The 27,640-nt window shown below is 42.5% G+C and overlaps 1 protein-coding gene across 8 annotated transcripts in view; it reads left to right on the top strand.

Moving 5' to 3' along the window:
* The window catches only part of SH3PXD2A (SH3 and PX domains 2A), a 246,683-nt gene that overhangs the window by 205,487 nt on the left and 13,556 nt on the right, over positions 1 to 27,640 (top strand). For 5 of the 8 annotated variants that reach the window (XM_064431204.1, XM_064431202.1, XM_064431206.1 and 2 more), the window contains 6 exons: positions 4,378 to 4,491; positions 8,656 to 8,739; positions 19,711 to 19,828; positions 24,421 to 24,755; positions 25,378 to 25,427; positions 27,513 to 27,632. In XM_064431204.1, the coding sequence (XP_064287274.1) occupies positions 4,378 to 4,491; positions 8,656 to 8,739; positions 19,711 to 19,828; positions 24,421 to 24,755; positions 25,378 to 25,427; positions 27,513 to 27,632 (821 nt within the window). The remainder of the gene's footprint in view (positions 1 to 4,377; positions 4,492 to 8,655; positions 8,740 to 19,710; positions 19,829 to 24,420; positions 24,756 to 25,377; positions 25,428 to 27,512; positions 27,633 to 27,640) is intronic. The other 3 variants (XM_064431205.1, XM_064431208.1, XM_064431203.1) reach the window with 2 other exon arrangements.

Below are 27,640 nucleotides of genomic sequence, written 5' to 3'. Positions count from 1 at the left end.
TGGCAAGAGCTTTGGAGGGGTGGAAAAAGCAAGTGTCTTCAACTGTGCAGCAGCATCCTTATCTTAGCTGTTTTAATGAAGTAGATCATATCTCTGAAGGGAAGTAATCAGCCACGTGCATGAAAAGATCTGTGTGACTGGTCTGGACGTGATCTAATTGCACCTAGTTCTGCTTTGTAGGACAATTTATGTTGTTGGATCAAAAAAACCTCTCAAGAGAGTTCCAAGGCAGAAGGACTTAAAAATGAACAACTCTCTGAAGCCCATAGACCATGTGTCAAATGTACCAGACTGCTGCTTGAGTGGGATTTTTCCAAGACTCTTGAGAGGTGGAGTGTTACTTAAGTATTTGTTTAGAAGAATGTGTAGTCTACTCATGCTGGAGAAATAGCCGTGCCCTTTTACAGGAGTGCTTTCAGTCCTGTTTACTTTAGTTAAGCTCATAAAATGACAGTCAAAGTCTACAGAGAAATTAGTGGTTGAGGAGAGAATTAGAAACCAAAGTTCAGCATGATCCTGCAATTTTACATATTCAAACTGTTTTATACCATCTTGTGATCAGACAGGCTTCAATGGGAATAGCTTTTGCTCCTGTTGCTGTGTATCATCCATGAAGTATGGCTGGGTAAGGATGCATGCAAACATGAGCAAAACTGGCATAAAATATACTCCTTTAACTATGCTCCACTAGTTTCCCATGATGCATGTTGTGGCTAACATTTGCTTAATTGTTTTGCTTTTGCAAAAGACTTTCGGGAAGAGGAGTGGGAATACAATTATATGCAAGAACATGATTTTTTAAAGTCCAAGTATTTTTGTCATTTAGTCATTCTCCAGTGTGACCAATCCAATTTTGCAATCACCATCTTGCTGTGTGTATTATATGCTTGTCAAGTGGAACTGGTTGTTTCTTGGTAACTTGTGAAATGCCAGGGAGTTATCTGAGCCTAGGTGGACTCTGTGAATGAGGAGATATCTTGGCTGTTGCAGCTTAGAGACATTGACAGATGCCAACAAAGCAGCAACATATGTGGAGACAAAATTACATTCCTACCTTAAAAATTTGTGTTCTTGGGTTAGTGTTAAGGCAGTTGGAGTAATGCAGCAAAGCTCAAGTTGAACTTGGTCTGGACACAGTGGCTGCAGCTCCCTTTCTGCCTCTGTGAAGCTCAAACTCCCTTTAAATCCTCATCAGAGATGAGGGCTTGGGAGTCTCAGTCTAGACATCCATGCCACATCAGTGTTAGAGTTGTTTTGGTGCCTGAGAGCCAGGGGCACCTGTAAGGGTTAACTCAAGCTGTAAAGCACTGCCTAATTTTTACAGATGGTGTGAGTGCAAGAATGAACCTCAGTCTGGCTTGGCAGTGCACAGAGATAACTTTACATAATTCCCTGCAGATGTTGCTGCAGAAATGGTTTTAATAATGAATTGTGAAGTCAAGCTAGACTCCAGCATAGAAGGAGAACTCAAAATAAATGCAATGTTTTGTTCTGTGTTTCAAAAGCAAGTTTTCTGTGATGCTCTGGGTTGGGAAAGATGGCAGGGGACATGACAAGGGATTCTTTGCAAAAGGTTTGGGCTATAATGGTGCAAACTAAGATGATTCTGTCTAATTTGTCTGTAAACCTTGAATACCCATGAACCTGAGGGGGAAGAGGTGGTGGTACCAAGTGGCAGCTGCCCTAGTGCTTCTAATGAGGGGGTGGTGCAGAGCAAGTACTGCATGATCAGCCTGGCAGAGTTCTGCAGTTTGTGGCTGTCATGCACAGGCTGTGTTGAGGAGCTTGTCTGCACTGCAGCCATTTTCTCCTAGGAGTCAATTCTTGCACTGTGCTGTAATTTCCTTTCTGTGGGGTTATGGCTTGGATGTACCATTATAATTTAGGTTTTGGTCTCATAAGGGATGTGCTCCTTCAACAGTGGTTGCTTGGCCACTCTGAGGCTTTGCACATCATCCTTGTGAGCACCCCTTTGTGACTTCTCTGCTGCCAGGGGGTGCTGCTGGAAGCTTCTCAGTCTTCTCAGTTGCTGAATTTGTTTAAGTAAAACACACATTTTTCTGTTGACATGCTATTTCAATGGGCTACATTAAAGCCGTCCTTCTGAGAAGCTTGAAATTGGGGAAGAGAATTTCAGAGTGGAGGGCTGGTTTTCTCTGAACTTGGACAAATGCTGTGATTTCTCAGTAGCTGCAGAGGTTTCTCATTTATACTTTACCCTTGTGCAGAGTTTATAAAGAAAATCTTGAGAAATAAATTATAGCTTTTATGAGTTCTGTGGCAATTAGGAGCTTTAGCCTGAGTCATGTTTAGATGGACAGAGGCTCAGCTACACTATGGCCCCAAGCAAAAGACCTAAACTTCGCTCTGAGGCTAATGAGCCAAAGCAGAGGAGCTGTATTGTGAAATGGGCTAGCATGGGGTTAGTGTCAAGGAAGTGCCATCCAGCCCTCCAAAGATGGTTTTACCATGGTTTGAATTTGGCCCAAATGTACATTTTTCAGTGTAGGCAAGTCTTATTTGCGTTTGTGTTTAATTTCCTTCTGAGGAAGAGTTTAGGTAAACTATTCCAGTCTAATTAATATCAGCTGGAAGCCAGCTTCTCACATTTTGTGCCTAATTATGAGTGTATGTTAAACTGTGTTTGCTACCCATGTTGATATGTTACTGGTGAAATCAGGAGCAACCATGAAGATGTGTTTGTGAAACTGTCTGGCAGATCCTGTGTGTTCGCTGCTGTGGGTTTCGTGGCAGGAGAATCCACCTCCTGCTGAGGGAGAATAACTAAATTTAAACTTTCCAACCATGAGCCTTGTGAAGCAAAGTTTCCAAACCTCTGCTGGGCCAGAAGATGGAAATCTGTGTCTGAATTTGGAGAGTAAATAAATAGAGCTGCCTAGGAGCTGCCCAGGGGCATGTGAGGGGTTGCTGCTTGGGGTTCATTGTCTCCCAGCCACATGCCCCAGGGAGGAAAGAAAGGGTTGGTAGCTACTGCTCCCTGGTAAAATCTTCCGTGACAGGATTTGGAATGAACTTGGGTGACTTTTAGCATGAACACTTGAGCATTGTTTCAGCAGGGTGGTTTTTCTCTGACAGACAGTTGCACGTGGCATGGCAGCAGAGCCCAGAGCTTCCTTTTCCCGTCGCTGGGCTGGGCTGTGGAATCCCACCTCTGGGAGGGATGTGTGGCCACCTCACACTCACTAGTGTTGGTGCCCATCTCTTTACAGCCCAGGCTGGCTTCACAGGCAGGCTTCTGTGAAATTTGCTGTGTTCAGGAGAGCCATCAAAGTGTAAACTGTTCTGAGGTCCATGTACAGAAACAGCTGTTTTCCCAACTCCCTTTGGGAAAGCTGGAAGGGTGGTAATGGACAACAGTTTGCATGGTCCTGACAAAGCAGCTTATGTTTTCTGGGGAAACTGGGGTATCACAGACAACAACAGAAGTGGTTTGCTTACCTGTTAGACTTTTTATTTTCCTGTTGTCTTAACCCAGACCTTATCTGAATGGAGGAGAATCTAGTTGTGCTTTTATCTGAGAGCAGCAAGTTCTTGGGTGAGTGAGTCTATGTCAAAATCTTTGGAGGATTCAATAAATCCATGTAATCAAGCAAGAAAATAGGCAAGGATAGTTATAGTTGGAATGCATTTAATCTGAAACTGGCATGCATATAATTTTATTCATCTGTCCACAGATACGACCTACAGGTTATATCCATATATATTGCTGAATACCTAACATTTTTGTAGATACTGGCTGAAACTTGGATGTTCAGGTGGGAACACAAATAACTGGTGCTTATGGCCTCAAGACAGATTTCAGTTGGTTTTTCTGTCTTTATTTCTGTTCTGTGCAGTACTTTCCAGCTTCCCAGGGTATTGAATTCAGGTCATGTTTGTTAAACACCAGCTGTGGTTACAAGTGCTCTAGAAGCACTTTTAGATCCTGTTCTGAAACCTGTGCTCTTCTATGAATGTCTTTGCTGTTTCCTTCATTTGCCTTTTATAATACTTCATATTAGGATTTGGGCAGTGTTTGTGCTGTTTCACATTTGTGCACGTGTACATATTTACATATACAAAGTGTTTTGATACTGTAAATGTGCTTATAGCAAGACCAGCTTGGAGCAACTGACTTAGAGAATTTCAGTCAAAGTTGTCATGGATGGACTCTGAATTTCTTAAAATAAATTGATATTTGCTTCATTGCACCCTTTTTCTATGGTATGATAGCACTAAACCCTTTCTTCTTCTAGGAAGCTACAGAATACCTCAACCATGACCAAAGCTGCTGACTCTGTCATCTTCTCTGTGGCATTTTACTATTCTTGTTTCTCTAAATGTTGACTGAGAAACTTCTTTTGCTTCTTTTTGTAGGTTGGTGGTTTGTGAGCACAGCAGAGGAGCAGGGATGGGTCCCTGCTACATACCTGGAATCCCAAAATGGAACCAGAGATGATTCTGACATCAACACATCTAAATTTGGGGAAGGTATGGAAAGCTTTTTTTTACCAAGAGGAAACTGGTATTCTCTTGCTTTATGCTTTTTTCCCCCCAAGTGAGAGCTTCTAATTGGAAGAAGATGCATGATAGAACCACAGGCCATTGAAAGGAGTGAGATTTAAGTTTAATGGTTGCTTCTCATTAATTTCCTTTAAATTAATGTTTGAAAATAGTTTCACTGTTGTTTGCTATGGTCTGTTTTTGTGTGGAAAGGTAATTTTATTTGGTATGGTCTCATTCTGTTAAAAGTGAGATGTCATTTGTTGTGTATGTGTATTTAGCCGCACTGCATTCTTTATTTTTTTCTTTTTTTTGTACTAAAGATGCTTAATTCAGGTTCCAGAAATTGAATAGTTCAGCATTGCATGTTCCTCAGTTCCATTATGAAAGACTAACCACATCTTAATGGGCTTCTCGTGTAGCAACTGTGTACAAAGGACACTTTTATTATGATTTGCTTTATTCTAGTGAATCTGTTGCTAAATCTAGGTGCTCTTGATGTGACACTTATGTAAAATGCATGTAGAAGCTCAGCTGACCTTTCCTTAGCACAGGCAGGAGGCTTAGAGATGTGTTGGGGTCACCATCTGCCCATTAAAACAGCACACAGGCAGAACCAGACTTTTTGCTGGGCTCCAAGGGTGACATCTGTGGCTTACTGAAGTCTTGGTCTCTGTAACTCATTTTCCTCTGCTCAAGTCTACCCATACCCTGGGTTAGAGACAGACTGGCTGTGGACTGGTAGGCCAGGAACCAGTCTGGTATGATGCAACGTCTTAGTGGATGCAAAGGCAGTGAGTAAAGCTTCCCTGTTGTTAAAGAACAAAACTCTACTGCTCTGCTCTGCAAGCACTGAAGAATGCCTTGTCTGTTGGTCTGCAGCTTCCTCCCTTCTCCTGACTCCTAAATACAGTGTGTGCTTGACAGCCTTATGGCTTAAACTGCTTTAATTTCATGCTCTCCTCCTCTTTCATGTTGCCCTCTGGAGTGTACTCTGCACAGGGGTGCTGCCACCCAGCAGTCTCTTCTGGGTAATGGAAAATCTATTAAATATTCCTTATCTCCTTCCTCTTGGTCCCTTTTAATCCATTACACTGCTCTCTTCAGCTGTGGTCAGCAGTCCTGCTCCCTGCTTTACTCCAGATCCAGATATGCTGAAACCTGAGACTGCCCTTCCCTTTCTGCTCAGTTCCATCTCAGTGACAGATCTAATTGCATAACCTCTGCAGCTGCTTTTATGTGCCCCAGATTTTGCTTGCTTGCTTGCTTTTTAGTAACTTTGGTTTATGTTGTTAGCCATCTAAGCTGAGACTTCCTCTTTGTTTCTTCCCCTCCAGTTCTTCTTTACTTGGGCTGGTTTTCTCCATATAATTACTTCATAAGAGAAGAAAGAATTACTTGGATTCCCTGTCCTTAGAAAGGTGTATCAAAGTGACTGTACTTAGACAGAAAACTTGCCAGCTCTCTCTAGGTGGGCAGGAGAATGGCGCTCTGATGTAACTGAGGAGGAAGGCACTTCTAGTGGATTAAGTGCCTTACCCTCACAATTTAGGTCTTACACAAGTTTCAGAGTGACTCCAACATACACTGACTTCCTGCAGCTGTGCAGTCTCTGCTCCCCCAACTTGGAGAGCACAGAAACACTGATGTAGGGAGCTTTGTGTATCAGCCCCTTGTCCCTCCCCATTTGAGCACGCCTGGAACAAATCCACCAAGCCGGGCAAACCTTGAAGTCTGCTCTGCTGTGGCAGGCCCAATAAAGATAGCAGGGTGCTGAACACATCTTGCTAATAATTCTGCCTCTACTGTTATAGCAGTAATATTTTCATGTGTCCCTTTAAATAGCCTGTATCCTGAGAAATACAGAAGTGTTTCCTCCCTGCACCTGAGCTTGCACAACATTTTTGTCTGGATGAAAGCAGACTGATTATTACCTGGGCCTGTGTTTAGACCAACACATCTTGCAAGGCTTGGAAAACAATCAGAAAGCAATCTAAAGAAACATTTAACAGCTACAGGAGCTGATAAAGTAAATGTGTTAAAATAATATCTGGAAAGGTGTAGACACTTGTTAATAAGCAACCTTTTTGGTGGCTGTAGCATGACCAGACAAGTCCAAGTCTGGGCAAAATGACAAAATTCAGTATTTTTAAGGAAAAAACCCTGGCTCATACAAAAGCACACTGTGGTATCAAAGGGCTGTCACTGGGGATGGCGGTACGTTGTGAGGAGACGGTGGGGTGGATCTGTGTGACCCACTGTTTCCAAGGGGTGTTCCTAGATGGCTAAATCCTCCAAACTCCCAGTGTGAGAAGGATCAAGCTGACTGCTCTGTATTGACATCTTAAGGCAGTTTCAACCCTTCTGCACCTCTGCATCCTGCAAGCCTTTACATTCAGCATTTCATTTCCTCCTTTCTTGTATAGAAACCTCCTAACACAGGCAGCCTTATTGCAACTTAACTTCTCTCTCTGCTATAATCTGTGTGTCTAGTGAGGTGTCCTGTGTTGTCTCCCTGTGTAGCATGTGTGTAACTGGCAGTCTAATGTCATGTTGATTTGGGTAAATTCACCAGGTTAAATCTGCTCATTTTTTCTCCCTCCATGGGCTTCCAAGAGGATCACTGATTTCCATGAGCCAAATCCACAGCTATCTATAATCCTGAGATTTGGCTCATCTGAAAGTTTGCGGTTGATTTTTGACCAACATGGGATCAAAGGGGAGGTACAGAGTACCAGAGACTATATAATGAACCTGTTCAGCACCATTCACCACGCCTCCATTTAGGCTGGTGTGGAAAGGTTTGGGCCTTACAGAAAAGGAGAAATTGAGGAGAGTGGGCTAGATGTAAAAGTCTGGTCTAAGTTCCTGACAGATGTAAAGGACAAAAAGTCAAAAGCCACTCTTTGGTGAAGTATTTTTCCTTGTCCAGCTAATGATTTCCCAATCAAATAATTTTGCTGTGCCTGATTGCCAACAGAGCACAATTCTAGAATACAACGGTGCTTAGTGCAGTATAAGATATTATCCCTAAGTGCACATATACAGAATTGAATTATTATTAATGATGTGATATCAAAGTTTATGAAGAGCTTCCCAGCACCACTGGTAAAATGATTGTATTTGCACTTCAGCTATCACTGCCCTGCAATATGTTGCATTGCTTTGCAGCAGCACCTAGCACCCTTGCAGTAGTTGCCAAATTGGGATGGAAGCCCTTGAATGGAAAAAAATGAAGTGTTTGGCTGTGTTTCTGTGCCAGTCTAATGGTTCCAGTGTCTTTCACACCTGTACAGGCAACAGAAGAATCTGAGTAGAGATTTAAGTATGTGCTCCAGAAAACAAGTGGTGTCCTCTGTGCACAGCTGCTCTCACAGTGCCATTTCCTTAAGTGTCTTGTCTTTGTTTATACTTTAAGCATAAGTTATTGTTTGAGTATGTAACTAACACTCAGTCCTGGCTTGTTAGCTTCTTGAGCCTGCTGAATAATTGCAAGGTTAGTTTTTTCCTTATATTGTAATCTGTATATTAGAAGTTTTGATCATGAGAACCAGCTGTGGCAATGAATGCAAGTCATCTCTTGCAAACACATCAGACACTTTGCACTTGGGTTCAGTTCCTGAGTGCTGCTGTTATGAGAGAACTTACATAAGAGTTTGTGGGTTTGTTTATAGTGTAATAATTTTTCTTAGAGAGGTTTAGAGCCCTCTTGGGTTTGATGTCACGTGCAATAGATTGAATTCCCCAAAGATCATGCTGCTGAATTAGGAGATACAACAGCAATGATGATGTGTCCTGCCACTGCACTCTCCTTGGACAAGTTGTCTTTAGTTGTGCAGCTTGTTTTGGAGTGTGTATATGTTTTTGATTTTTTTTAAAATTATAATTACTGCTTCTTAAGAAAGGCCAATAGCAAGAGTGGCAATTTGTGACAGTTCTGGATGGCTCACATTGCTCAAGCTCAAGAAGTTAACTTGTTCCACTGTACTGTATAAACTAAAACAAAACATCTGCATCCCACCTAACCCATTCCCACTAACAAGACCAGTGCTTGTAAATACCATGTTTTGTTTTTGTTCCTCACCCTCCCATCACTTTTTTTTATTCCTTTTTTTTTTCCTTTATTTTGTTTCCATCCATGTTCCAAACTAGTTTCTAAGCGACGCAAGGCTCACCTGAGGCGCCTGGACCGGCGATGGACGCTGGGCGGGATAGTCAACAGGCAGCAGAGTCGAGGTGAATTCATAGCTTCCTCTGGCACCAGCCACTCAGGGGCCACCAAAAACCACACTGCAGCCTCAGCAGCTGTGTGTCATGATCTGCCTCTTTGGCACTTTGGTAGTGAGGGGCCAAAGCTCCAGAGTTCAGGTGTGGATTTCGTACATGACAGCTTGAGGGTGGCTCGGAGCCAGGATTAGGCACCCCTGAGCTGGAGGCTGGTCATCAAGGGTAGCTCTGCAGTCTGACTTTGTGCTGTTGTGGAAGCTCACATCTGTTGTGTTTTAACTTGGGCATATTTGTGCTCAGTCTTTCCTGCCTCAGTAAGGACAAGTGATACTTTCAGGGCTATTAAAATTAGTTGAATGCCAAAAAACCATGGTCGGAGATGTGCACGCTGGAAAAGTGTGTGGTGTGGAAAGTGAAAATTATTCCAGTTGCAGTCCTCTCTCTTCCTTGCAAGCAGTGCTTGGTACTAAAGAGGGACTTGAAAACTTTTGGGAGTTTTTGGCATAATTCCTAGGTATTTAAAATGGCACCAGCAGCAGCATTTTAGTTGGTTTGGTTTGTTCTGTGTTCTTTAGCTTTGGCTGGTCTAACAGTGAGTATGGCAGGGAAGGAGGGAACACCTTGTGCTTGGCTGAAGCTGTGTTTGGGTGAAGTCTGAGGAGCCCTATAAGAAAAGTATTTCTTAAGAACAGGTGAATCATCTTTCCCAGACCAAAGGTATCCCTGTCTATCTCCTGCTCTACTTGGAAAATCATCCAGATGTGTTCATTGCCCTTCGGAAAGGAAAGGTAGGACAAAGCATCATTTGCACCTCTGTAACTTTCAGATAACCCTACTGAGGGAATGGATCCAAATGTAAACACAAGACATGAGATTCCCAGTTAATGGAAAGGTGCCTTTTCCTATTAAGGAATGTATTTTTAAAGCGGCAAATTTACCTTCTGGATTTGATGATGATACTATGTGCAGACTCCTGTCTCAAGCTCTCCCAGCTTTTCAGTGACCCTTTAACTTTGTTTCAAACTATTATTGAGGAAACAAAAGCACCAAGAGCTGTGTCCTACCTGCCATACCCTGCAGAAACTGAAACTACCTTCAGAAGACAAAGTCTTGTTTCTCAGCCACCAAATGCACTCTGAAGGCACCAAAAACCCTCAATAGCAAACATGCTGTTTTTGGGGGAAAAAAGTGTGCTTATTTCTGTGCCCCAACTGTTTGGGAGCTACTAACTTTGCTTTGTCAAATTCTGCTAAATGCTTCCTGGCAATTTAACTGGGAGAATTTATGGGAATCCATTTTCTAAACAATTTATTTACTGGTGAAAACAGATGCATTCTTTCATATTCATACAATATTGCAAACAAAGCTCCATAAAATGTTAAGACTGCATAACCAGTCCCTTAGCAGTCAGCTGGTAAGACTCAAGGACCTAAATTGCATTCCCAGGTTTTCCCTCTTGCATTCTGATGCCCACCATCTGTGTGCATCTTCTCCAGACCTGCCCTCTGACCAGTGTCAGTGTCCTCCCTGGCAGCCTTTCCCAGTACAGGCTCCCCTAATCTCTTCCATCTTTGCCTTTTTCTTGCTTCATTACAGTTTCTTCCCTATTAGGCCCAAGCAGAGCTGGGGTTTTGAGGGTGTTGGAGAATATGTGCCTTATCTCAAATTGAATCTTGGCACTTGGACTTGGCACAAACTTCAGCAATCTGTGATTTTGTCCAAGGTTTGGGGCACCCTCTGTGACTGAGCTGCTTCTATAAGGTCTCTCCAATGTATTTCAGCTGCAGCTAGCCAGGCTGGCTAAAAATAAGCTGTTTATTGTCATCACAAATGGTAGGTTAGGGAATCCTTACAAGAGCAGGCTTACTGGAAATAAAGAAAGTGACTTGAATAAATGGGCACAAGTTGGAGACAGTGGCTTCATGATCTGGCAGAGCTGCAGCCTGTACAGACATCTACGCCTTCCAAACTGCAGTTGTTGAAAGTATGAGTCTCTCTGGGTGTCCAGCCTGCTGTTCTCTAACAAAACACAGTTTATATGAGGTCAGGAGAGATTTTCTCCCATCTTCCCCTCCCATCCCAGCCCAGAAGACTTCTAACAAGGCCAAATTTGGGTGAATTTGCACTGAAATGACAGAATGCATGAAGTGTACATATGCACTCCCCTGCCAACCTTCAAGTCCTTGCTCCAAAGCACAGAAGAACTCAAGTTGTTCAAACAGGAGGTTGCCAGAATTGTTCAACACAAGCAGAACAGCTTCCCCTTCCCCACTTGGCCTCTTCCTTGGAAACAAACTCAATTAAACATTTTGGCTGAAATTCTTCCCACCCAGCAATATTCTGCTTGAAATAGTTGTTGCTGCTGGAAGGGTTAGCTCCAGGAGTTCACTGGAGTTTAAAAGCAAGCTGTAAAGGATGCCTCCCTTTGTATTTATGCTTGGGTACCACTAATAAGCATTTTTATCAGTTAGGCTTGTGATAGAATCACTTTAACACCAGAATCAAAGGAATTAACCATTGCTTCTGAAGGGGAGAATTTTCTAAGTGACTTTTAAAAACAGTGAGAAAGCCGGAGTGCAGAAGTGAAGAGTGTGTGCGTCCCTGTTAGACTGTGCCTGATGGGGGCGAATTATTAGGGGTAGCATATGGCTTATTTATTTCTAACCTTTCCAAAGCCATTTGAAGAGGCTAGGCATCTCTGACCTCCAGATATTTGGAAGCATTGTTACTGGGTCTGTGAATAAGAAACATGAAAGACAAATTGTTGAATATCATGGTAGTGCTCCCTTTTTAAACCTGAAAAAAATCTGCAAAGGGAACAGCTGTAGTCTGTTTCTACAAAGAGAAACAGATGACTTTCGTTGCTGAACTTTTCTCTTCAAAATGGTCTGTGGTGTGCCCAGATCTAAGAGATTACATTGGTTTGTGTTTCTTATGTAGCTGCAAAGCTTGCGGGTTTTGTAATGTTAAGTGTGGTACATTTTCTAAACTTTCTTCTATACATTCTGCAACTCCAGTAATACAAATATGGGTTGTGAGGAGCAGCCTGAAAGTTTGTCGTTTTCCTCAGACTTGACACTCATTAGACCTGCAAGCTGCAGAGTTCATGTTTTGTACAGGGTTAAATAGTAATTCTACACATGCATTTATTTGGAACTTCCCCTGGAAGGAAACTTAGGATTATTTACAGGCTTAATTTAATAAAAAGTCATTTGTGCTTTTACAGTTTGATTGGTAAAATTGGGATGTTACATGCCTGTCTTCTATGCCAGATATCTGACCTAAGTTATTGCTGCTTTGGTTTTGTGCCCAGTGCTTTCAACTGGAGCTGTTACAATGCAGGAAAGCACTTTAAAGTTATTCATACCAACAATATGGGCTGAATCTCTGCCAAATGAGCCAATTATTTAGGAGTAGCTCCTAGCACAAGGAATGAGCTATTCATTGAAAGAGTCTTCCACTGTTTGCCTATCTTAGGGAGCGAGGGAGCTTGATGGGCAAAGGTAGTGTGTAGAGGGAAGGCAGCTGTGTAACCCAGGGGTCTTGACACTTGAACCTCATCCTGAGTTGGTCTTAATACTGGTAGCCCATGTCCTAGCCCAGGTGGGTGGTTCTTCAGCCAGTTTTGTAGCTGTGGAAAGAGCACTTGGTCAGTACTGGTAATCCAGCCTGGCTGATGTGCCTGTGCACTCTTACACTTTCCTGCATCTCACCAGAGCTGCTGTGCCCTCTTTGGCAGCCCCCTCCGTGAGACTTCTCCCCTTGTTTTTGCTCTCTTCTGTTTGTGCTTGATGGTGATGAAATGTTTGTCAATCACAGCAGAAGATTGTGAGTGACATTGCTGTGCTAAATCAAACCAGCACAGAGCAGCTTCAGCCTTAGTTTGTTCTCTCCTTTGGATAGGTTTTTTGGGTTGTTTTTTGTTTGTTTGTTTGTTTGTTTGTTTTCTTTGTTCTCCAAGAAAAGTAGTAAATGCTTATTGGTCCTTGCTTGGTTGAAGTAAGAGCATGCACAATACAAAGCTGTTTAGAAGAAATGTCATTATTGTTCTTTTCTATCTGTTGGCACAAGGTTTTCTATGATTTAAAACAAAAAGCAGGGAAGGAAAGAGGGACAAAGGCTGAAGAGCTTCTGTCTGCAGATGAACACATTTGATAACTGTGGACAGTCATTCTCTCTCTGCATATTTAGGCAAGTAAAACAAAGTCCATGTTGAATTAATGCATTGCTTTCTGGAACAGAGAGACTTTTTCCAGAAGCAGGTCTGACAAAGGAGGGGTGAAGCGGAGGAGTGGGGGAGGGCAAACACAGACTGCTGACAGAGGGGAAAGTATTTTGAAAGAAAATTCTTCTGTGGTTTGGAAGATGTAGGTTTGGGGCTGTTGCATTTTGCTGAGAAATCATTAATTGGCTAATTTCTAGCCCAGTTCCTCCCTATCCCTTCCCCTACCAGCACATCAAACCAGGAGGAGGTCACAGAAAGCTGGGGGCATGTACAAGCACCAGCTGAGCAAAGGAAATGATTCCCTTATTTGGTTGGCTCCTGAAGCACTGCCGATAACTTCCACGCTTATTAATGGAGGCAGAAAAGAGAAAACTTACAAAATAGAGGTGAAGGAGAGGAATACGAACTGGCCCTCTCAGAACTTGGAAGCAGAAATGTCTGAGCACTGGCTCTTTGCCTGGGAAAGATGAGAGTGATTGTGCAGGGCTGGAAACGTGCGTGGTATTTTAGCTGCTTAAAGGCAAGGCTCCTGTCCCAAAGAGTTTACAGCCTAAACAAAGAGAAGGAGATCCGTGCATCAAAGGAGCATGGGCAAGTGGCAATTTGGCATGAATCTTCTTGCAACCAAAGGGGTTTTCACAGGGTAAAATGATCCTTCTTCAGTATTTTTAAAAGCTTTTAGAGAAGGACTAAAACTAAGTTTGTTTGGGAAGGCAGGAAATCGGGTAGGTAAGGCTTGTTTTAGGAAGGATTTGAGAGCTTCGGGTTATTTGATACCATCAAAGAAGGAGCCTGCTCAGGTTGATGAGGCATCTTATGAAAGGCATGAGGCTGAGTGGGAAAAGATCACAGAATGTGAAGGAGTTGGAAATCCTCATGAACGTGTGAGTATGTGTAGTAGGGCATTAAAGCATGGCACAGCACACAGGCTTGAAAATTCAAGATGGAACAACTGAATTGGGAATGCTCTTGGTAGTAGTCTGGTTGAAATGCCAGAGTGCTGCTGTGCCAAGAGCCTTCTGCAAGAGCAGTGTGTGGAAAGGCTGGGAAGGGAGCAAAGCAGGCAGGAGGTGGCTGTAGTGGCTGTGCAAAAGAGTCACTGAAGGGCCAGTAAGGAGCAGCAATGGTGGAGAACTTTGAAAATGTCGGGGTAAGTCTGTCACCTTGGTGATAGACTGGGAGGAATCTGAAATAATCAGTGCCAAGGGAACTGGGAGGATAGAATGAGGAAGATTTTGAAAGAGCTACTGAAGCTCTGTTACAACTCGAGCTGTAAAACCATAGGTCTGCTTTCCTTGACCTGACATTAAGTATAAATCCAGACAGCCAGAGGAGGGACCAAGCTGCCATTTCAAGACACCTCATAACTTCAGTATAGAGTGTGTGTGTGTATGTGCTCAGTCACACATGCAAAATACAGAATTCTGGTTTTACAAATGGGATTGGAGGAGCCTCACAGGTTGTCAAGTTCAGTGTCTTGCTTTGTCAGCCAAGCCAGTACAATTTCTTCAGGAGGGAATGGAGCTTCATCTTAGCTGTTCTGAAGTTTATCCTATGGGAGAGGTGTCCTAACAGATTACCTGGTATGGAAAATGCCATAAAAATGCTTATGCCAGTGCTTAAAAATTCTTGTGAGATTTCCGTTTTACTACTTTACAGAAATACATCAGGTGAAACAAAAGAAAACTTACTCAGAAATAGATTGTTTAAAGGGAATGTGTTGGAATGTATCCAACTGCTCACCATGTGCAAGCTGCAATCCTACACAAAAGGAAAAAAAAGCACAGTTGTCAAGGTCTGCAATTATCCAAAAATAATTGTCATTGACATTAAGTCCTCCTAAAATTTAAGAAGTCAAATGTCGCATCCCTCATTTTTCTGCAGCCAGTATGTTGTATCACAGCTAGTGAACAGGCTGGGCAAGACAGAGGAAATATTTCAGTCCTCATTACGCTGTGACTGCAGAGGTGACATGTTGCTACATGATGAGCATTGCCAAGGTGGCTGCAGGTCATCTTGCTCTGCTGTAAATCATATGATGGTTTAATAGCTGTATTATAAATTCTTTTTATGTGAAAAGTTTCACTTCATTAAGCTTCCTCTTAAAATGGGTGGGACAAGAAACATGGGTGTGTTTAAACTGTCTTAGCTAAGTTTTAGATCAAGTTTTGTATGGGTTGTCTTGACTCTGCTCTGAATTCAAAAACCAGTTTTAAAGTGGCTTTTTGGTTTTAGAGCTATTGCTGTTCAGGTATAGAAGAGGCCTCAGCTGGGCAAAACACTGTGGTGTTGCTAGAGGAACACGAAATTGTTGTGTTCTTGTTTTGGTGGGGTTTTTTGTTTTCTTTCCTTTTTGTCCTCTTCTAGTGGTTGCAGAAGGACATTAGATATTAGCCACTTGTGAAAAAGTGATCCATAACACTCAAACACCTGTGATTTCCTTGTACCACGTCTGTTGTGTACATCTGTATTGACCATGTAGTGTATGTGGCTGTCATGCAGGGCACTGTACAGCTCAGATCCTTTGTCCTGTATATGTGCACACCTTCCAGATGGACAGCTCTACCTGTGCTGCATTTTCTTTGTTGCTAGAAAAAGCCTCCTCTGTAGTACTGTGGGCTGTTCCAAGGACACAGGCACTGTTCTCTGCTGTCCATACTGTTTTCCCAGTGATCCACCAAGATCTGTCCCTATATTTTGGTCCCAGTTCTTTACTGTATTTGTTCAGGAGATTTTAGGTAGAACCAGAGCAAAATAAAAGCCTGCCTTCTTTTGGGAAGGAGGAAAGAGGAGAAAGGTACACTGGTAGGGAGTTGAGGCTTTGGAATAAGTAGTGGACTGAGCACTGGGTTGCCACAGTGTCTGGGAGGGCTGGGCAGAGCACAGCTACAACAGCAAGGTGTGAGCTGGGTGGTTGAAATAGTGCAAAAATTCTGGTTGTGTGTATTTTAAATAGTGTCTGTGTCTGGGGAGGAGAGAGAATGACACATAGTAATCCTTTCCTTCCGACCTAAGTAGGTTGCAGTTGGATAATGCTTGATGTGGCAGATGTGTATTGTAGCTCTTTGCCAAATGGTTCTTCATGCATGCCTTGTTTGGATTTACTGGGGCAGCTCAAAATCCAGAACCTCCTTCAGCTCAGCTGCCAAAGGTGTCTTTGGCCTGCAAATTAGTGATAAAGGAATGGGAGTGAAGTTGGCAATTAATAGATCTCTGGATGTCACTCACTAAGGACAGAGCTGCCTTCTTGCCATTTTTAGCGCAGAAGGGGTAGGACTTTGATCCCATTGTTTCTGAATGCAGCCTTTTAGCTGGTGTATGTGCTTTGTAGCATGCAGTAAAGTTTATTCTGCCCACTTGACCTCAGCACTGAGGTTGATGTAACAGAAGCTGCAGCTGGGGAATACGAATTATCCTTTTGTTTGTCTTTTTTTTTTTCCTGGTAATGCTTAAGTCAAAACTTAATGAACCAAAATTATATGCTTTTGTATTCTCTGTAGATCTGGGCATATAACTTCAGTGGTTGGTCTGGGATGGTTCACTGACTTCTGTTTTATACTCTTGCCTGTCACAGAAGCTGAATGAAGGCAGCATGATAGATCAGATTTGTCAGTGTAACTCAGAGCAGTGTCATTCTGCTGTCTGACGCTCTGCTGATTCTCTCATGAAACCATTTATCTCTGTTAAGTCTTTACAGTAACTTTACATATCAGTCATGAAGTGTCAAATATCTTTTCTTAAAGACTTTTGAGTAATAATCTGATATGTTGAATGCTATTATCAGTCCTCTTCAGTGACACATCCACTGAGAGTTCCCTTGCTCCCTTCAGCAAATCTTGGTTTATACAAAATGTCCACTGGCTAGAGATAATCTTTGAGAAACAAAACAGAATTTACACTTTGATTACAAGGGGGCCCATATCTCCAGTTTGTTTAAGTTACAAACCTCATGTATGTTTGTGGTATCTCCTGCAGCATTGACAGAAACCAAATGTGTGTAATCTTGGAAATGTAATTTTTGCTGTCAAAGTACTTTGGAAGGGGAAATTGTAATGGTGGCTTCCTGGCTTTTATCTATAGGCTTAAAAATAGAGCTGCTAAACAAAAACATTGTGGGACCTTCTTTTCTAGAGTTGATTTTTAACACTTTTAATTGTCTTGCTTCATGGGAGATCCTTTTTCTCTCTCTTCCCTCCCTATTTACATGCACTAATTTTTTTATTTATTCTGTATAGGGAGGAGTCACTTAAAGGGCTTTATTCTCAAAAAGCAGTAGTCTTGAGTTGACAGCCACAGGACTGAAGATGTAAGCAGTGAAGGTGCTCATGGACAGAATGAGACAGTGGCAGTTCAGAAGAGCCTTGCTGTTTCTTCTGAGTGGTCAGCCTCCAGTGCTGTTGGTTTTGATGGGTGACCACTGTCTCAGTTCCTCACACACAAGTTTGGAAAGTTGTATAGGAAGCTAGGAACGAGCACCCTGTGCATGGTTATCTGCAGAAGAAGGGAAGCCACATCCCTGAGGAGTGAGAGCACTCTGCCCAGCAAGAGGAGCCGAATAGCTGGCTTTAGCTGAAGCAGAGCCTGGTGTTTGTGTGGAGGGAAAATAGAATCAACACAGTAATTTCTGTGGGAGTTATAGTGGCAACGGTGACCTCTGGCAGCCTGGGTTATAAAGCAGCTTTGGTGTGGGAGAAAGAAAAAAGGGCCTTCTTCCAAGACTCAGCAAATATATGCTTAGCTCAGTATTACTGTCCTAGAAACATCCCTGGAAGTGTCTGAAACAAAGTGTATCTGGACAGAGCAACTCTGAACTTTCCCTCAGCCCTTATAGGGACAAGATCTAGCTGCCCAGGGTCTTCTGCAGTTCAGTCTAGTGCTTTGCATGCAGTGGAAACCAGACATGGAGCTCCTTCTGCAGCAGACTTGAAAATAGAGGAAAAATTAGTTCCGTTCTACCACCCAGAGCAGAAACCTAGCTAGGAAATGTCTACTGTCCTGTGACTTGGAAGCTGGGATTTCATTTGCCAGGTTTCATTTTTCAGGCCCCATCTTGTAGTGGAGTATTTCTGTGGGGAAGGTGCCATGAGCTGATGGTGCTAATTACAAACTAGCTGGAATTTCTTAGCAGTGATAAGCAGCCCTCCTAGGGGAGAGCAGCAGTCTTTTCCTCTTGGTAGCAAAGGTTTTGACAGATTTTGCCCCATCAGAATTAGAAGCATCCAAACGTGACCAGTGAAGGGAACTTGACTTCAGAGATGTAGCTTTGCTGAATTCACTGCCACCATATGCTCTGTCAACATTATTTTCCTTTTCCTGAGGTATTATTTCTTACTTTGTCTCAGCAAGGGCTTTGGTTTATTTTTCATTAAGGTTTCCATGCTTCACCCAGCAACAAAATGCAGTTGAGCTACAAAAGCAAACAGCTGCTTGGATCTGTTTTACTCTCTTAAAGAGAGCTCGCTTCTAGCTGCTGCAGCCTTTTCGTAGCTCCTTTGTTCTGCAGTGATCAGGAGCTTTGGATTCACTTTACTTCCTGCCCATTCCTCTGCACTGACAGCCCTCCATTTATTCTTCCCTGCCTTGTTGTGACTGCTGGTAGGAAGTGCTAGGAAGGCTGGCTGGGGTGCACTTAATTGTTTGCCTTCCTTGCCTTTAATCTAGCTACAGAAACTCATGCTGTCACATGCACCATAGTTTGGGTTGAGGAGAGGGGTTTTGTGACACTTTCCATGTCTGCTGCTGCAGAGGAAGGATGGGAGTTCAAGTTTTCAATGGCAGGTGTAATTCTTTAAGCTCCAGAGAGAAAGGTTGACCTTGTGTGTAATGGGAATGCTGCAGTAAATGACTCCTGGGTAGGTGGAAGAAGATGTTGACAAGTGTCTGTTCTGCTCTGCTTATTGGCTTGCTCTCAGCAAGTCTGCTTAAAACCTCTGCCCAGCTGGGAAGGGGGTAGATGCTGGAGATGAATAGGGATGCTAAGTTTTTGGCTCCAACACTGCACTTGAAATCCAGTCTGTGCTTTTGAAGTGTGTGTCTTAGTTCTGGCCCTCCTTCACCAGTGTCACGCATACATTTCTCTGGAGTCAGATTTAACAAAAGTATGTTTGTAAAACACTTCACAACCTATGAATGCAAATGCTGTATTGCCTCCTGTCACAGGCAGATCTCTTTTGTTCTTCTGTCACTTTTTTTTTCAATGTTTCAAGCTCGTTGCTGTAGACCTATGCTACCTGGGAGGTGCAAGGAGAGCAGCGTGCTGGGCCAGCCCCTCTGGGCTGGGGAGATGTGTCCCTCTGGGGATGCAGTGCTCGGGTTTCAGTAACACAATGCTTCGTGCAGCCATGTGTGTGTGCAAAGAGCCAACTGGCTGCAGCTCCCGCCGTGATGCTCGGCTGATTTGGCAGCAGGATTGATTCTGTCAAGTTACAGTATGGGAGTTAAGTCCAGCTTCAAATCCTCTCCCTTACCCGCTCGAGGAACTGGGAGGGAGGAGGGAAGAAGAGGGGGGAGCTCTCTGGGGACTTTGTGTCATTATTGGCATGGAAACATTTTGTGATTATCAGCAGCAGGGTAGTGGCAAGGGGCTGATTATCTGTCATGTCGTCAGCATAAATAACCAGTGGGCCCCTGAGCCGGGCTCCGCCTCTGTAATGGCTTCACGTAATCGCTGCATAACAGTTTAAAAGCAAGCAGTGCAGAAAACCAGCTGGGCTGATCCTGACCCTAACTGATGTTGCCTTTTCTCCCCTCACCAGAAGAGAAGTATGTCACTATCCAGCCGTACGCCAGCCAGGGGAAGGATGAGATTGGGTTCGAAAAAGGGGTCACCGTGGAGGTCATCCAAAAGAACCTGGAAGGATGGTGGTACATCAGGTAAAGAGGCTGTGCAACCCACAGAAACTGTGACAGTGAGCTTTTCTGATCGTTCACTGAATGTTAGTATTTAAATCACTCCGTAGCTGAACAGGGAAGCCCAAATTGTTCATAATGCCTCTTGCAGAAATGTAAAGAAAAGTCTGAGGCAATAGAATGGAGACCAAAGTAACACTACAGTGTCTGCAAAGGCTGTGGACCATTCCAGTGAGGAAATGCCTTAACTTGCAGTTTTAGAGGTTTTTTTTTTCTTGCTTCACGTTAAAAGCCAATATCTGAGTTAAGATCTGTGAAATCTAACAAGGCTTTCTGTTGTATATAATTTTAATGTATTTCTAGTATAAGAGTTATTCTGCAACCTATTTAAATCTATTTATAGCAATGCTGAAAGGCTGATTGTGATCTCTTGAGCTGTTTGGGGCAAGTAGTGCTGCTTTTAGGGACACAAGATCAGTTTGCTGGCTATAGCCCTTGTACCAGCTTACCCATGGTTTCAGCTAATTTGCTTTGATATTTTTCTGTCTACATTGGACATTCCTAATGTAGAGGGACTGCATTCCAAGGGCAGGTGAAGTTGTTATTGTATATCAAATTTTGTTATGTAGTTGGAACAGCAGTCCTAGCAGAGAGTTTTCACTTAAGAATTTCCTTTGTAAATGCTTATGGGGAGACTGTAGATTAGATATTGTCTCAGTGATGTACGGTGTCAGGATGAGCACTTGATGAGAGTTTTCTTCATCTAGGTTCACACAGCATTTAAGTTTTAGTGCTTTTCTGTGGTTCTGCCCCTTGTCTTGTATCTGTGTGTGAACTTCTCAGTGCTGTGACATCCAATTCCTCTTCAAACAAGATGTGATACAAGTAGCTTAAAATGGTGGTTTATCTCTCCGCAGTGCAGAACATCTTATATAGTCATCTTTTTCCATTCAACATGTAATTATAGTGATTTTGTCCTCTCTCCCTCCCCAAGTTATAGCTTGCTTTTGTTTGAATGCTGCTTGATTTATTGGCTATGGATGAGGACTGTGAAAATGCTGACTGAAGCAGTGTTGTTGTTTTTCTTGATTTCCCTTACTTAGAAGAAAAAAACCCTCACTTTTCTGTCTAATGATCCTATGGAGCAAATAAGCTAATAAAGATAGCAGTGGAGCCAGGAAGGCACTCTAGATAGGAGGAGCTCAAAAATGCCTGGGTTTGGTCAGGTCACATTTTTTTCTCTGTTAATTGCCTACAGAAGTGGAGTCCAAAGTTTCAGATCAGGGAATCAACAACATAGGTTTTTCTGAGGGGAGAACCATTGCAAGACACCTCTAGTTTATTTTTTTATTTTATTTCTTCAATGTAGCCTAGTTACTACTGTAGGTTTCCCTTTGCCATATTAGTTGCCATATTAGCACTCCTACAATTAGTTGAATTTTTTTCCCCTTTTTTTCACACACCTCTTTGAGTCAACCCAAAAGACATTTTTCTGTATGCCAGGAAGGCCTTCTGGAGCCTGATGGCACTTGCTGCAGTGGTTTCCACGGCATCTCCATTCATGGCAATCTGCTGGAAGGACAGAGTGGATACCCCAGCCACCCTGTGATGGTTGGGGATTGCAGCATGTGCTTGGCATTTTTGGAAGAAGCGTTTTGATTTACAAAACCCCTCTTCTTGCTGGAAGATGTTATGTGCTCCCTGCATGTGTGACAAGTATATGGGGTGCCAGCTGTGCTCCTCTCCACTGCACTGTGCTACTTTCCTCCTGGAGGATTAAACTCTTAGAAACAGGGTTTTTTTCCCATGGGCAACACGTCCAGAAATGTGGATGATGTGATCCATTCCTGCAGGCTGGTCCTTTGCAGCCTGGGTAGCTGATCTCCAGCTTGTTGTCCTGTTTGTTACGTGTAGACTGCCCTGGATGCTGTTCTGAACCCTTCAGAAAAAGATTTCCCTTCCTGCAGAAATTTGCTTCTCTGCGTATGGAGTGCCTTTGAAGGAGCAACTCCTCCTCCTCTTGTGAGTGTGAGGGGAGAGGGAGCAGGAGGAGAATGCAGTTGAACCCTGGGCTGGATTACAGACTGAGCACACACTTCAATGTGTAGAGAGAAAAACAAATCCAGTAGTTTGTAAATGAAATCCACCTTAAAGACATTAGCTTGTTCCACCTTAAATATGTAATTTCTCCAAATTCTTGGCCATGTGCTGATCCTCATTTCCTGTCCTTCTTTTTCTTTTCTTTCTTTTTTTTTATTTTCTTTTTTTTAATTTTTTTTTTATTTCCCTAGTTTGCTTCCCTCTGGAGTAATTCCAGTGCTCTGGAGCTGGAAAGCAGATGTGACTCTCAGACTTACAGAGGCACTTCTGACTTTTTTTAACATTCCTATGGTTTTAATCCATTTTTTCCTTCATGTAATATAAACAGGGAGGGTTTTGGAAGCATGAAGGAACCAAATCACTGCGCCTAATTCTGAGACCCTCCCAATTCAGTGCTGTACAAGCTAGAGGCAATATTGGTGTCTGTCTTTATGCTGCCCCACATGCATTATGACTTAAGAAAGAAATCAGGACTAGGGAGAAATGACAGAAAGGCTCTGTCCTGGGATCCTGCTTGCAGCTGTATTGAGTTCAGTAGGTCTGTGCTTCCCAGTGTGCCCATAGCTGGCATCAGCATCCCTCATTTAGATCCTGCTTTGTCTCCAGGTGGCAGCAATAGACACAATCTTGTGGTGCCCAAGTGGACTGACTGCAGGGCGAGTTGGTATCAATATGCCAAGTAAAGCTTTTTTATTTGCCTCCATGTCCTTCATTTTGTGGCTGCTCTGAGCCTCAGCCCATGAGAATGAAGCACAGCTGGGAGGTGCTGGCAGCACTGAAATGAGGAGGAGTCTAGGATGGAGTTTCAAATGTCTGCAGTAGGTTCTGAATATAAAGGAAGGAAGGATACTTGTGAGTCAACTCTTAAGATGTAAAATGAAAATTATTGCTGGGTCAGGACTTTGCCAAATTGATTAAGAGTTGTTTTAGTTCTTTCACCTATAAAATGGGGTAGATTAAGGAATATTCCAAGGTTATTCTTCAAAGGGCTTAAAGATTAACAAATTCAAGGACCAAAATAAAAAATGTAAGCATATTTCATTTACCTAAGTAGTTTTTATTTGTGGTATTGCAGAAATAAACCGGTAGTTTCTGGTAACTACTGCTGAGCATTAACTTCAGGTTAAATTTTTGGACAGAAAATCCTTGTAGTCATTGCTAGAATTGTATTTGCTTTTATACAGGAAGAGTAATAAAGAAGTCTAGAGAATCAAATCTACACTGCATTTTCTTGTTCTCCTTGTAAAGTCCCAGAGCCATTCTCAAGTGTGTGGATGTTGTGAGGAAGACCAGGATAAGATTTGATGCAGAAATCTCATTGGAAACCTCAGAATCCAAGTGTTGTCATGACAGAGATGCTCACCTGCCAGGAAATGATTTGCTCATATCCCATGTGCCCCAGCTCTTTCCTCTGCTGTCTAATGAGGCTCCCTTTTCAATAAAGAACCTTAGAGTCCTACTATTTTAACCCTTGTATTTCCTGCAGATTTCCTGAGCATCAGGGTTTTAATGATGCCTGCTTTCTCACTTACCCAGAGCAGGCACTTGAACTGTATATTGAGAGATTAGAGTGGAGGTTTTCAGTGCCTCTCACTGTAGCAAGTTAGGGTTTCTTTAGGGAAAGCAAAGTTCATCCACATGGTCCTCCCTGGAGTCTGATTGTAATCTGAAATCCCTGCTGAGGTGTTAGGAATGGCAGGAGTCAGAAAAAAAATCTTCCCTAAAGCCCAGTTGTAGAAGAATTACCTCAGTTTGAAGTGTAGCATGATCAGCTCAGGATGGTGTTTCAGAAACATGTACTGGATTCAGGTGTCTGTTCGTATTTCCCAGTTTATTTCTTCAAATTGCCTCTAGCTTGTTCAGGAAAATGAGTCCCCATCAAAGCAATTTTTCCTCAGACAAATTGTTTCTTGATCTTGCAGTGCTAGAAGAAGCTGCAGTAGTCTAAGTGTCCCACATGCTCCATGGCAGGAAGCTGCTCATGCAGAGCTGGGAATTATGGAAGGAGGGCCAGTGTTTTTTATAGTTTCAGGGAGGCAGGCTTGCACAAGGATCTTAAACTACAGGTGCAGGTTCTCTGTTCAAGGTGCTGTACACCCTTATTTTAGCTCATTTTCAATTTGAGTCACCACTAGGAAGTTTAAAAACTATAAAAATATTTTACTTACTAGTTTGCTTTTTTGCTGTGTGGGAGAATACTAAGTTTGCCTAGTGCTGTCTAGGGGAGGCATAAAACAAACTGGTGAAGTTCTTTACCTTGTGTGTAACTATTTCTTTTCCAGAAAGGCTCCTTCCTTAGGATGATTAGTGGCTTTCATCTACACAGTTCACTGCTGGCTCAACTGACTTTGATATGTCTAATCAATAGATAATAAATTAGTAGAAACTACAAAATCTTGTCTGAGAACTGCAAAATTTGTTTGATGTTTTCATGCATCACTTTTGCTTTAGCTGTTCTACCTGAAATGCATGAGAAAGCTGTCCTTGGTGTGATGTGTTTCCTTTTGCCTCTCCAGGTATCTGGGCAAAGAAGGCTGGGCCCCAGCTTCATATCTGAAGAAGGCTAAAGATGATCTTCCATCTAGGAAAAAGAACTTAACTGGGCCAGTGGAAATCATAGGAAACATCATGGAGATCAGTAACCTGCTGAACAAGAAATCATCTACTGACAAGGAAGCTCAAGTAGAAAACGAGTCTGCAGAAACTCACATCACCAAGAAGGAAATCAGTTTGCCCATCCTGTGCAATGACTCTAATGGCAATGCCATGATGACTCCAGACAAACAGGCTTCCAAACTGGCCCAGGGATCCCCAGCCATAGCAAGGATAGCACCACAAAGAGCTCAAATAAGTAAGGCAGTAAAGTGGACTAGGTTTTCACAGGCTTGCAATGAATTCTTGTTCTCTACCTGTTGAACACTCTAAAATGTGCCTTTCTACCCCAAAAATGTAGATTGTGTGATAGCACGTTCAAATTGAGGAGACCACCTGTGTCATCTCTTGCATTTGTTCTGCTGTTTTCCTGGGGGCAAGTTGCTATAATGTTTTTACTGCTTTATCTGCAAAATGCAGATGCTGATGCTATTCTGTGCAAGGAATGGCAAAATACTAGGAGAGAGGACAGTGTGAGTGTTTAGTGAATTACTTCTACTGCTGGGGGAAAAATAGGTATTAGTCAGTCCTTTGTTGGCCAGTCTCCAATGGAGCTGGTCAGTTCCAGCAGAAAATACAATCCACTGCTTTCTGGCAGCGATTTCCTCTTAAAATTGCTGGCTTAGCAGAGATGAATAGCTAAGCTACCTTGGTATTTCTAATATACCCTCATAGTTTCCTATCTTGTTTCATAGAAATGCCTTAAATATTGCAAATACTGACTTTATTCTCAAACTGTGTAACAGCAGAGAGCTGTGAAAAACATGTTTAGCAGTACTTGCAAAGTTAAATAAACTCTCCCTTGTCCCTTTCCTGCTCAGGTTCTCCAAATCTAAGAACAAGACCACCCCCACGAAGAGAGTCCAGTCTGGTGTGTATTGGTTTATGGTTTATCTTAGCAGTGGGTAGGTGTCTGGGTGCTTTGTGAGACTTTGTGCAGCTGTACAAGGTGGGAGGGATCCTTTATTTGCATGCCTGTTCATTTCATTGTTTAAGTGTTGAGCAGACCTTAGGGCATCCTAGTGATAAATCATGTTTTCTGTTATTCAAAATGTTGCCCCAACTAATTGGGTCTGAAGGGAGAATAGCATAGAGCTGCTGTGTTCTGTGCATGAGCATTAAAACTTGTTTGGCTGACTCAGAAGGTTTAAATGTCTTCTGGGTGTCTTTAGCCCAGACTGCAATTTCTGACCTTCTCTTGTCTTAAGCAACTGGGAATGTCCCCTCCTTCCACTGCTGCCCCCTGTGAGGTGGCTGAGCTTCACTCTTGTGCGTGTTTTAAGTGGCTCAGAATCTTGATGTGTGCTGCAGGAACGAGACCCCCTGTGATTTCTTATCCCCAAAGCTAGAGTCCTGGAAGTTTGTACCAATTTGAGGTTAGAACTGTCATCTTCAATAGGAACTATAAATACTAGTAGTGTATTTATACAAAAAGTCATACTAATAGCTTGTTTATCTGGGCAATACATAGTGTTTAATCTTTGCTGTGCCCTTTATGAGCCGTATGCGACTTCTAATTTTTCTGTCACCAGAGATGCTTCTTAACAAACTACATGAACAGCATATTAGCATTTTTTTTCCTATTTTTCTTTGCATGATTTTCAATTAGACTTTGTTTTGGCAAGACTATGACACTTAATCCCATGCTAAAAATAACAGTGATATTATATGTGAAACCCTGAGCATATCTGCTGTTTTCAATTATCTTCTTTTAATCCAAACCATCCTATTATCTGAAGGCATTTTATTATGCTGTGCTTCTGCTGTATTTCAGCATTTATAGTGCAGAAACATCCAATTATAACATTGTTAGACACGGTTCCTAAGGTGCAGAGATGCACTCTCTGTGAAATGCCACATGCTGTGCGTGATGAAACATGAGCTGTTAGTTACAGAAAGGGTATCATAGAAATAGAGGAGCAGGAGAATAAAGCACAGTATGTGATTTGCCCTTCTCCCATGGATGGCTCAGTATCATTTTGTGTCTTTGTCTGTCGTGTGTTTGTCTGTGGATGCTCTGACCTGTGGTTCTTTCACAGAGCCCTAAGTAGAGAAGTGTAGAAGCTGTGCAGCTTCACCTTGCTGCCCTCAGATGAGCACTGTGCTCATCTGAAAAGCTTTTAATATTGAAATACCTGAAAGGACCCTTTTCCCATTTATCACCTTAAAAAATAATTGTAGCAAATTCTAAAATGTGGCAGCTTAATGTAAAGGCACTTAGCTTTTAGAGGAGTCTGCTATGCTGCCAGAATAGCTGTAAATAGCAGTGTCCCACTTCTCATAGAGCCTTTACAAAGGTTGTTTTGGGACTGATTAGAGGTTCTGGGTCTATTATGGGGAGGAACTGGAATTGTTTTGATCAAGCAGTAAAGTCCTTCCCTTCTAGCATTTTAGCTGGGCTAAGCTAGGGTGTCTATGATATTATCCTTGTTTGTTGCTGCAAGAGATGCCCATTAGCTCACATCACTCACTAATTCAGGTTGTTTAAAAAGTCCAGCAGCAGATACAGAGCAATAATTCGTTGGGATTACATTTTAAGATAGTGTATTTAATGACAGACAGAATCTGTTAGGGGTCTGTTGCAATGCAATTTTCTGCATGTCATCAAGAGCTGAGTCTTTCTGGACAAAATCTGAGCGTAAATGGGCTGCTCTTAGTGTGACTGCAGTGGCAGCTCACACTTCATCACCCACAAGTACAACATTTTACTATTCAGGTAAAGATTATTACATTTTTAATAGTAGGTGACAGTAGCATGAACAGTGCATATGTTGAAAGGCTTTTCTCTTTTAGCCCATATCCATATACCAGCTCAGGGGAACTGGGCAGTTAGCATTAGGAAGCAGCACAGGAAGAAGGAAGTGTCTTAGTGAATAAAAGCAATTTTTTTTTTCATACTGCTATTTAGCTGACTGTATCTTTGGTTTAAATGAACAAAGCATCCTATTTGCCATAGGGTTTTCAGTTACCCAAGCCACCAGAGCCACCCTCCGTGGAAGTGGAATATTACACCATTGCTGAATTCCAGTCATGCATCTCTGATGGCATAAGCTTTCGTGGAGGACAAAAAGCAGAGGTGAGCCT

The sequence above is a fragment of the Passer domesticus genome, chromosome 8, assembly GCF_036417665.1.
Source record: "Passer domesticus isolate bPasDom1 chromosome 8, bPasDom1.hap1, whole genome shotgun sequence".
NCBI classification, from domain to species: domain Eukaryota; kingdom Metazoa; phylum Chordata; class Aves; order Passeriformes; family Passeridae; genus Passer; species Passer domesticus.
Note: the sequence above shows the minus strand (reverse complement) of the source record. Positions and strands in the feature narration are given on the sequence as shown.